Below are 11,240 nucleotides of genomic sequence, written 5' to 3'. Positions count from 1 at the left end.
GTTTGTCTACTCTGGAGTTTGATGAGAAATGCCCAAAGGAGTGTTTTGTGATAATATAGTGAAATCTGCTAATTTATGGTTTCATATGGATATCTACATTTGCTCTACATTTGCCAGGTGGCCCCGTGTTATTCCCATTGAGTTCTTTAAACTGAATTGTTAGATTGATTTTAGATCAGATTAGATTATTTCATGAAAGATGCGTGGAGTAGAAGTATTTTCTAGATGATTGTAGTTATATTCTACAATAGCACCACATGGTAGTTCCCTTCTAGTATGATATACCAATTCCATCTTTTAAATCTTGTGTGGAATTAAAGAGCAACTAAGTTCAAAAGTAATTATTTTTTATTTCAACTCTATAAAGTATACAACAGGCACTCAGCAATTACAGCTGCAGGAAAAATACAGAGCAAATCAAAGCAGGTTAAGTTTATGAAAAAGTTTTTAATCTACATCAAAAGAGTGCAAGTGGTCAATGACCATTTGATGACAGTTTGTTGCATTCTGACTAACAAAGGACTCTTTCATGTAGAACAAATTCTAAGAGGACAATCAAATAACCATAGCAGTAAGAATACAAAAGAACTGACCAGTTGTAAAAACATCATACATTGAAATAAATTTGATAGATGATGCTTAAAGAAATGTCCCTTTACTCAGAAAGCCCAAACCTCTGAGTCATGGTCAAGGTCCCAGAGCTCTGTCTGTTGATGCAGGGGCAGATAAAGAGGAGGGCTTACAATATACTTTCAAAGTTTTGCTTTCCAGGTCTGTCGAAAACTTGCCTCATAAATGATTTGCATACACAAGAACTCAAAGAAAGCATCCTGTTTTGTTGAGTGGTGCATCAAGTTACTTTTTCGTCATTGGTTTCAGAACGAGGTGTGGTTAGCAGTCATTTCTGATTTTCTTTTGGGTTGGACCATTGTTAATGGAGTCTATAAAATGAGATATGCTAGAATATGACTGCACTAATTGCTTTTTCACTGAATCTGCACAGCTTAGCAAAACAGGAATACCTGTATACAGACTGATAGTATGTCATATATTAATTTGACCTGCACATACATTTATACATTTCACAGAAATGACGCTGTATCTCATTAACAGATACACAGCTCTGGTACATTTAACAGAAATAAGAGAACAACTTCATCATTTCTGTAATTCATCAATATTATATAATAAAGGCTTATAAATTGTTAGCAGAAAGAACTGTAAAACGCAGCAAGCTAAGAAAGGACAACATTTTGAGGTGTGTTTGTCTTTGTCATGCAGCATAACACCAAATTTATTTTTTTTAATCAGATGCCATGAATTTAAGGCACTTGCAACAATGCCAGATAGCCAGGTCATGTTCTAAACTATGGGACAGATGAATAACAGTACTGTTGACATAGTTTTCAATAATACTGACAATTATGACATTAATTCAAGTCTACTTGGACCTAAAAACATTATTCAATACAAATAAAACAAAATAATAATGCTGTGAAACACTAAAAAAAGTTATATGTACCACAAAATATCACACAAAAATATCTATTTACATAAATATTTGTCTGTGGTCCTATTGTGAAAGAAAACAGTGTTATGGATAATGCACAGATCACCTCTATTGTATGAAATCAGTTCTAATATTCTTGTTGTCAATATGGTAGCTGACTTCTTTAAGTTCATCATCAGTTCAGTCATTTAAAAATGAAGCAAGAAAAATCCAATAGTTATGTATGTATCATTGTACATGTAAAATTCACATGTATATTTATAATTGTAAGTAAAAACTATGATTTATTAAGTATATAATCAAAATACATTTGTTTTAAATGCTACATGGGTCTGATTCATACTGTAATAACAAGGAAGGTAATAAACATAAAAATCAATTACAGCAATTTTCCACAAATAATTTTCTCTAATGTATTCAATCTATCTCAACTTTGATGTTCCTTTCCTTGGCAGTTTTCAGTTTTCCTGTGAATCAAGACACACAGAAAGCCCTTATTTCCCATACTGGAAATATTGACAAGAAAGTCATTTCACAAATCAAACAAGTTGGCACTATTCTAACTTATCCAGATGTTCTTTAATGTAAGAAAAAAGAAGGGGCATGAAAAATTCAGAAGTAAAATGAGATGCACTTTATGAAGCTGATCATGAATTATAGCCCTAGTGTCTTCATTAAGACAAGATTTAATTCCTTAAAATTAAATATTGTAAATCAGATGAATGTTTTCTGTTAATAATTCTTGGAAGATATAGTTCACCTTTAGTTTTTGGTGATTGCTTTAGACATCCTGATGCAATGTTATGGGTGAAATGAACAAAGATGTAGGTACAGGTGGGAAAAACAATCTACAGTTACGTTGTGCTGAATGCTACTTCTTCCTTCTCCACAGAACTTTCCAAATGGGTTGTCTTAGACGTGAACCATAGTCCAAAATGCACAGTAAGTGCTAATTTCTGGGACTTTTGTGATATTTGAAAATTTGTAGGATCAGATTTACTTTCCTAATGACAAGGTAAATTTAATATTCTAGCAAGCCTTTTGCACCACACAATCTTTAAACAAAAATCACTGAACATTGGTGGTAATTGGAATTATATATATATATATATAATGATTTTGAGAATTTGTAAGGGAGGGAATGTTCCAATAACAATAATATCAATAATATCTTAGGATCAAAATTTTAATCAAATTTTATCCTAATTATACATAATACAAACAGTAGTTTTATGCTGAACATGTTTTAGAGTATATTTTGATATCATGTTCTAAAGTAGTTTTTTGAGTATGAAAAATTCAAACAAAATTCATAATTATACACTTTCTTGGCTAGATATGACAAGCCAATTCAATATAGTTTTGCAGAAACGTCTACATTAGATTGATTAGTAAAACACTCTAATGTTAAAAAGCAAACCTGTCTTAATTATACCAAGTTCACACACAGTTCCAAGACAGCTTTGAAGGTTATACATTGGTCTTTGTAGGTGTAATGCTATCTGTCAAGGAAAAGCTTCCAGAAAACTCGGCTATTGACAGCTAATAATGTTCAACCAGCCTGCCGCCAACGGACTTGGTTTCATTTGCTGATTCTTTATGTGAAAAAAAGCAAATCAGTTTGATATTTTCATTTCTAGTCTAGTATAAATTTCAGGTTCACTAATATTTGTTTTATTTAGCTAAAATCAATTTTTATGAACTCAGGTTCCTTTTTCCTTCTCTAACCCTTTTCTACTTGAACAAATGTGTGGGCTTATTCAGGAAAAGGTAATCAACACCTGGACAATTTCTTGTTTTCTTTCCTGACCTCAAATGAGTGAGCTTCCTGGTTTTGTGAACTTTAATAACTTTGACATTGTGTTTTCTGACTTTCTTTTTCTTTTTTTCTTTTTTGGTTCAGGCCTAAGACAAGAAGCTAGTTCAAAAAGATTTCCAAATCACCTTTTTCTCTCAAACCTAGACTATGTTGTGTAAGTGAAATCTGACAGGTGTTTGGTTTAATAAATTTAGTGAAAATGCTTGAGTCTCTGGCTAGACATGTAAGGTTTAGAATTTGTGTTGTCTGTTCAGACACTGACATTACAGATGAAAGATACACATAGCACCTATATAGTTTTTTTTTTTTTTTTTTTGGATGGGTCTTAATCCCGCCCCACCCTATCCCACCCCTAACTCAAGGGTTTATTTTTATAAAAGGAAATATTTTAAGCCTCAGTTTGAGGGTATGTTAGGTAAATAGATAAACCAATTGGCTGCTAGTCACTTATTTCCAGGACCATCTTTAAGCACAATATTTTTTTAAAACATGAAATGGTTTTGTGAATTGCTTTTCCCCCCACTCTATCATGCCAATTTATCAAAAAGAAATGAATATCATGCATTTTTTTCAATCCTCTGCTAAAACGCATATATACCTGCTATGAAAGGTCTCAGGAGAATCCATAGCAGTTGTGCTTTTATCATATCAATTTTTAAAATCTGTCAGAAAGAAAAGGTAACATTCAGTCTTGTCATCAGCACTGCTGGGAAATAAAATCATGAAACTTCTAGCACTGGTTTGACATGAACTCCATGACCCACAGATGTGTGGTCCTCTTTTCTAAGGTATATACACCGGCTTGCAGTAATAGGTTCCACAACCTTCATTTTAAAAAAGGGGATAGCCCAGGTTCTGTACCATCATCATCTATCGTACCAATATATTATTCTTTCATCTTGAAAAGTCTAGCAAGGTACAGACTCTTTTACTAGATTGAAGTGCTTCCTACAGTCTTTCAAATTATAGTCAGAGCAAAGCAAGATCGTTGCAACAATAGAAAACATCACTTTACTGGTGAAAGGCTTTGCTTCAGGACCACCATGTCAACTGCTATTTTAGGTTCAAACAGAAAACATGTAAAGAGCACTATTGTCATCTAAGCAATAAGTCCTAATGCCACTGTAGTTACTGGAGCAGCATCGATCAAAGGCATCATGGTGACCCCGAGCACTAATCTTCTCTCTTTCCCTCAAGTTTGCTGGCAGCTGTGTCTCAGAAAAAGCTGTCTTCAGCAAGGCAGAAGCAGGTAAGAGAAATACATTAGAAGTCTATATCCCAGCCTGAGTTGTCATCAGGCGGTGGCTCCTCACTGTCCTCAGGAAAACTGTCGAAATTACTTGTGTCCGTGGGTGATGCAACCTGCAACATGAGAAAATGAGTAGGTTTCTGACTTTTTTTTTCATGGGATTTTACTTTACTCTCCATTATTAAAAAGAATTGTTATTTTTAAACGGATACATAGAAACATAAAAATTATACTTATCAGTGAGGTACCATGCAATTTTTGATACATGTGTGCATTGCATAATGTTTAAATTAGGTTAAACATATTTGTCTTCTCAAACATTTATCATTTGTTTGTAGTGAAACTTTCAAAATCCCTTCCTATAGTTTCTTGAAATATATAGTGCATTTTTGTTATCTGCGGTCACTGTACTGTCTGATAGCACATAAGAACCCCTTGCTCCTGTTTTAACTGTTTAGTACCCACTGATCAACCTCGTCCACTTCCTGTTTCTATTGCCCTATTCTTCCCAGCCTCTGGTAGTCCTCATTCTACTCTCAACTTCTAAGAGATGAACTGTTTTAGATTCTACATATAAGTGAGATCATGTGGCATTTGCTTTCTGTGCCTAGTTTATTGCTACAAATAACAGATTTGCATTATTTTTTATGACTGAATAATATGCCATTATGTGCATGTACTACATTTTCTCTATTTTGAATTTTATTGTATTTATTATTTTGGTACTGGGGATTGAACTCAGGGACATTTGACCATTGAGCCACACCCCAGCCCTATTTTGTATTTTATTTAGAGACAGGGTCTCACTGGGTTTCTTAGCATCTCGCTTTTACTGAGGCTGGCTTTGAACTCAGGATCCTCCTGCCTTAGCCTCCCAAGCTGCTGGATTACAGGCATGTGCCACCACGCAGCTCTATTTTGAATTTTATTTTATTTTATTTTATTTTATTTTTTTTTTTTTTTTTAAATTTTTTATTGTGGGTTGTTCAAAACATTACAAATTTCTTGACATATCATATTCCACACTTTGATTCTAGTGGGTTATGAACTCCCACCTTCACCCCATACACAGATTGCAGATTCACATCAGTTACACATCCATTGATTTACAAATTGCCCTACTAGTGTCTGTTGTGCTCCGCTGCCTTTCCCATCATCCACCCTCCCCCCTCCCCACCTCTCCCCTCCCCTCCCCTCCTCTCTCTCTACCCCCTCCACTGTATAACCCTGAGGGTCTCCTTCCATTACCGTGCAATTTACCTTCTCTCTCCCTTTCCCTCCCACCTCTCATCCCTGTTAAATGTTAATCTTCTTCTCCTGTTCTTCGTCCCTACTCTGTTCTTAGTTACTTTCCTTATATCAAAGAAGACATTTGGCATTTGTTTTTTAGGGATTGGCTAGCTTCACTTAGCATAATCTGCTCTAATGCCATCCATTTCCCTGTAAATTCTATGATTTTGTCATTTTTTAATGCAGAGTAATACTCCATTGTGTATAAATGCCACATTTTTTTTATCCATTCGTCTATTGAAGGGCATCTAGGTTGGTTCCACAGTCTTGCTATTGTGAACTGTGCTGCTATGAACATCAATGTAGCAGTGTCCCTGTAGCATGCTCTTTTTAGGTCTTTAGGGAATAGACCGAGAAGGGGAATAGCTGGGTCAAATGGTGGCTCCATTCCCAGCTTTCCAAGAAATCTCCATACTGCTTTCCAAATTGGCTGCACCAATCTGCAGTCCCACCAGCAATGTACAAGTGTACCCTTTTCCCCACATCCTCGCCAGCACTTGTTGTTGTTTGACTTCCTAATGGCTGCCAATCTTACTGGAGTGAGATGGTATCTTAGGGTGGTTTTGATTTGCATTTCTCTGACAGCTAGAGATGTTGAGCATTTTTTCATGTACTTGTTGATTGACTGTATGTCCTCCTCTGTGAAGTGTCTGTTCAGGTCCTTGGCCCATTTGTTGATTGGGTTGTTTGTTCTCTTATTGTCTAATTTTTTGAGTTCTTTGTATACTCTGGATATTAGGGCTCTATCTGAAGTGTGAGGAGTAAAGATTTGTTCCCAGGATGTAGGCTCCCTATTTACCTCTCTTATTGTTTCTTTTGCTGAGAAAAAACTTCTTAGTTTGAGTAAGTCCCATTTGTTGATTCTAGTTATTAACTTTTGTGCTATGGGTGTCCTATTGAGGAATTTGGAGCCCGACCCCACCGACTGTAGATCGTAGCCAACTTTTTCTTCTATCAGACGGCGCGTCTCTGATTTGATATCAAGTTCCTTGATCCATTTGGAATTCACTTTTGTGCATGGCGAGAGAAAGGGATTCAGTTTCATTTTGTTGCATATGGATTTCCAGTTTTCCCAGCACCATTTGTTGAAGATGCTATCCTTCCTCCATTGCATGCTTTTAGCCCCTTTATCAAATATAAGATAGTTGTAGTTTTGTGGATTGGTTTCTGTGTCCTCTATTCTGTACCGTTGGTCCACCCGCCTGTTTTGGTACCAGTACCATGCTGTTTTTGTTACTATTGCTCTGTAGTATAGTTTGAAGTCTGGTATCGCTATACCGCCTGATTCACACTTCTTGCTTAGCATTGTTTTTGCTATTCTGGGTCTTTTGTTTTTCCATATGAATTTCATGATTGCTTTCTCTATTTCTACAAGAAATGCCATTGGGATTTTGATTGGCATTGCATTAAACCTATAGAGAACTTTTGGTAATATCGCCATTTTGATGATGTTAGTTCTGCCTATCCATGAACAGGGTATATTTTTCCATCTTCTAAGATCTTCTTCTATTTCTCTCTTTAGGGTTCTGTAGTTTTCATTGTATAAGTCTTTCACCTCTTTTGTTAGGTTGATTCCCAAGTATTTTATTTTTTTTGAAGATATTTTGAATGGAGTGGTTGTCCTCATTTCCATTTCAGAGGATTTGTCGCTGATATACAGGAATGCCTTTGATTTATGCGTGTTGATTTTAAATCCTGCCACTTTGCTGAATTCATTTATTAGCTCTAATAGTTTCTTTGTAGAGCCTTTTGGGTCTGCTAGATATAGAATCATATCATCTGCAAATAGTGATAATTTAATTTCTTCTTTTCCTATTTTGATGCCTTTAATTTCTTTCGTCTGTCTAATTGCTCTGGCCAGTGTTTCGAGAACTATGTTGAAGAGAAGTGGAGAGAGAGGGCATCCCTGTCTTGTTCCAGATTTTAGAGGGAATGCCTTCAGTTTTTCTCCATTCAGAATGATGCTAGCCTGAGGCTTAGCATAGATTGCTTTTACAATATTGAGGTATGTTCCTGTTATCCCTAGTTTTTCTAGAGTTTTGAACATAAAGGGATGCTGTACTTTGTCGAATGCTTTTTCCGCATCTATCGAGATGATCATATGGTTCTTATTTTTAAGTCTATTGATGTGGTGAATAACATTTATTGATTTCCGTATATTGAACCAGCCTTGCATCCCAGGGATGAATCCTACTTGATCATGGTGTACAATTTTTTTGATATGTTTTTGTATCCGATTCGCCAGAATTTTATTGAGGATTTTTGCATCTAGGTTCATTAGAGATATTGGTCTGTAGTTTTCTTTCTTTGAAGTGTCTTTGTCTGGTTTAGGTATCAGGGTGATGTTGGCCTCATAGAATGAATTTGGAAGTTCTCCCTCCTTTTCTATTTCCTGAAGTAGCTTGAAAAGTATTGGTATTAGTTCTTCTTTAAAGGTTTTGTAAAATTCTGCTGTATACCCATCGGGACCTGGGCTTTTCTTAGTTGGTAGTCTTTTGATGGTTTCTTCTATCTCCTCAATTGATATTGGTCTGTTTAGGTTTTCTATATCCTCCTGACTCAATCTGGGCAGATCATATGACTTAAGAAATTTATCTATGCCTTCACTATCTTCTAATTTATTGGAGTATAAGGATTCAAAATAGTTTTTGATTATCTTCTGTATTTCTGAAGTGTCTGTTGTGATATTGCCTTTTTCATCCCGTATGCTAGTAATTTGAGTTCTCTCTCTTCTTCTCTTCACTAGCATCACTAAGGGTCTGTCGATTTTGTTTATTTTTTCAAAGAACCAACTTTTAGTTTTGTCAATTTTTTCAATTGTTTCTTTTGTTTCGATTTCATTAATTTCAGCTCTGATTTTAATTATTTCTTGCCTTCTACTTCTTTTGCTGTTGTTTTGCTCTTCTTTTTCAAGGATTTTGAGATGAAGTATGAGATCATTTATTTGTTGGTTTTTTCTTTTTTTAAGGAATGAACTCCAAGCAATGAATTTTCCTCTTAGAACTGCTTTCAATGTGTCCCATAGATTCCGATATGTTGTGTCTGTGTTTTCATTTATCTCTAAGAATTTTTTAATTTCCTCCTTGATGTCTTCTATAACCCATTGATCATTCAGTAACCTATTGTTCATTCTCCAATTGATGTATGCGTTTTCCTTCCTTCTTTTATCATTGATTTTCAGTTTCATTCCATTATGATCAGATAAGATGCATGGTAATATCTCTACTCCTTTATATTGTCTAAGAGTTGCCCTGTGACATAATATATGATCTATTTTTGAGAAGGATCCATGTGCTGCTGAGAAAAAAGTGTAACTGCTTGATGTTGGGTGGTATACTCTATATATGTCAATTAGGTCTAGGTTATTAATAGTGTTATTGAGTTCTATAGTTTCCTTATTCAACTTTTGTTTGGAAGATCTGTCCAGTGGCGAGAGAGGTGTGTTGAAGTCTCCCATGATTATGGTGTGGTGGTCTATTAGACTCTTGAACTTGAGAAGAGTTTGTTTGACGAACATAGCTGCACCATTGTTTGGGGCATAAATATTTATGATTGTTATGTCTTGTTGGTGTATGGTTCCCTTAAGCAGTATGTAGTGTCCCTCTTTATCTCTTTTGATTAACTTTGGCTTGAAATCTATTTTATTTGATATGAGTATGGACACGCCTGCTTGTTTCCGAAGTCCATATGAGTGATATGATTTTTCCCAACCTTTCACCTTCAGCCTATGTATGTCTTTTCCTATCAAATGCGTCTCCTGTAGGCAGCATATTGTTGGGTCTTGTTTTGTGATCCATTCTACTAGCCTGTGTCTCTTAATTGGTGAGTTTAAGCCATTAACATTTAGGGTTATTATTGAGATATGGGTTGTTCTTCCAGCCATATTTGTTTATTTCTGTTACTAAACATTGTTTGTTTTCCTCTTTGATTGTTCCCCCCCCCTTTACTGTCTTACCTCCCACTGTTGGTTTTCATTGTTATTTTCCATTTCCTCTTCCTGTAATACTTTGGCTAGGATGTTTTGAAGAGATGGTTTTCTAGCTGCGAATTCTTTAAACTTTTGTTTATCGTGGAAGGTTTTAATTTCATTCTCCATCCTGAAGCTTAATTTCGCTGGATACACAATTCTTGGTTGGAACCCATTATCTTTCAGTGTTTGAAATATGTTATTCCAGGATCTTCTAGCTTTCAGAGTCTGTGTTGAAAGATCAGCTGTTATCCTGATTGGCTTACCCCTAAATGTAATCTGCTTCCTTTCTCTTGTAGCTTTTAAAATTCTCTCCTTATTCTGTATGTTGGGCATCTTCATTATAATGTGTCTAGGTGTGGATCTCTTATGATTTTGCACATTCGGCGTCCTGTAGGCTTCTAGGATTTGGGATTCTGTCTCATTCTTCAAGTCTGGGAAGTTTTCTTGTATTATTTCATTGAATAGACTGCTCATTCCTTTGGTTTGGAGCTCTGTACCTTCCTGTATCCCAATGACTCTTAAGTTTGGTCTCTTAATGTTATCCCATATTTCTTGGATGTTCTGCTCATGGTTTCTTAACAGTCTTGCTGAGCTGTCTATGTTCTTTTCCAGTTGAAATACTTTGTCTTCATTGTCTGATGTTCTTTCTTCTAAGTGTTCTACTCTGTTGGTAGTATTCTCCATTGAGTTTTTAAGTTGGTTTATTGCTTCCTGCATTTCTAGGATTTCTGATTGCTTGTTTTTTATAACCTCTATCTCCCTGTATAGTTGATCCTTTGCTTCCTGGATTTGTTTGCATAATTCGTTGTCGAAGTGATCTTTCATTGTCTGATTTTGCTGTTTAATGTCTTCCTTGATACTCCAGATCATCTGAAGCATGTATATCCTGAATTCTTTATCTGACATTCCATCTGCTGCAGCTGTTACCTCTTCTAAAGTTGCGTTGACCTGCATTGCTTGTGGTCCTTTCTTTCCTTGTCTTTTCATACTGCTTGCGTATCTTTCCTGCAGGTGCGGGCGGCGGCTCTGCTCTCTCCTTATTCCAATTGGGGTGTCGTGGCTACCACGCCGGCAGGTCACTGGGCCTGTTCTGGGAGCTGGTGGCGGCTCTGTTCTGCCCCTACTCCAATTGGGGTGACGTGTCTGTCGTACCAGCAGGCCACTGGGCCTGTCCTGCTGGTCGGTCGCAGATCTGCCCACCTTTCGGGCACGAGTGGAGGCTCTGCTTTGCCCCTACTCCAATTGGGGTGTCGTGACTACCCCGCCTGCAGGATGCTGGGTCTGTTCCTGGCAAGGGAGGCGACTCTGCTCTGTCACTACTCCAATTAGGGTGGTGTTTGTACCCCGCCGGCAGGCTCCTGGGCCTGATCCGCCGGTCTGTTGTAGGTCTGCCTACCTTGAA

General features: G+C 36.5%; 1 protein-coding gene across 2 annotated transcripts in view; it reads right to left on the bottom strand.

Annotated features, from left to right (window-relative positions):
* Window positions 1–330: 330 nt before the first annotated feature.
* Prkg1 (protein kinase cGMP-dependent 1) overlaps window positions 331–11,240 on the bottom strand; it is a 1,175,746-nt gene continuing 1,164,836 nt past the window's right edge. For both annotated transcript variants that reach the window (XM_046456763.2, XM_046456762.2), the window contains exon 18: window positions 331–4,691. In XM_046456763.2, the coding sequence (XP_046312719.1) occupies window positions 4,593–4,691 (99 nt within the window). In that variant the 3' untranslated portion in view covers window positions 331–4,592. The remainder of the gene's footprint in view (window positions 4,692–11,240) is intronic.

Source organism: Marmota monax, unplaced genomic scaffold, assembly GCF_021218885.2.
Source record: "Marmota monax isolate L192 unplaced genomic scaffold, Marmota_monax_Labrador192_F-V1.1 WCK01_AAM20220418_F8-fsc00166, whole genome shotgun sequence".
NCBI classification, from domain to species: Eukaryota; Metazoa; Chordata; class Mammalia; order Rodentia; family Sciuridae; genus Marmota; species Marmota monax.
The sequence above is the reverse complement of the archived record's forward strand: the minus strand, read 5'-3'. Positions and strand labels throughout refer to the sequence as shown.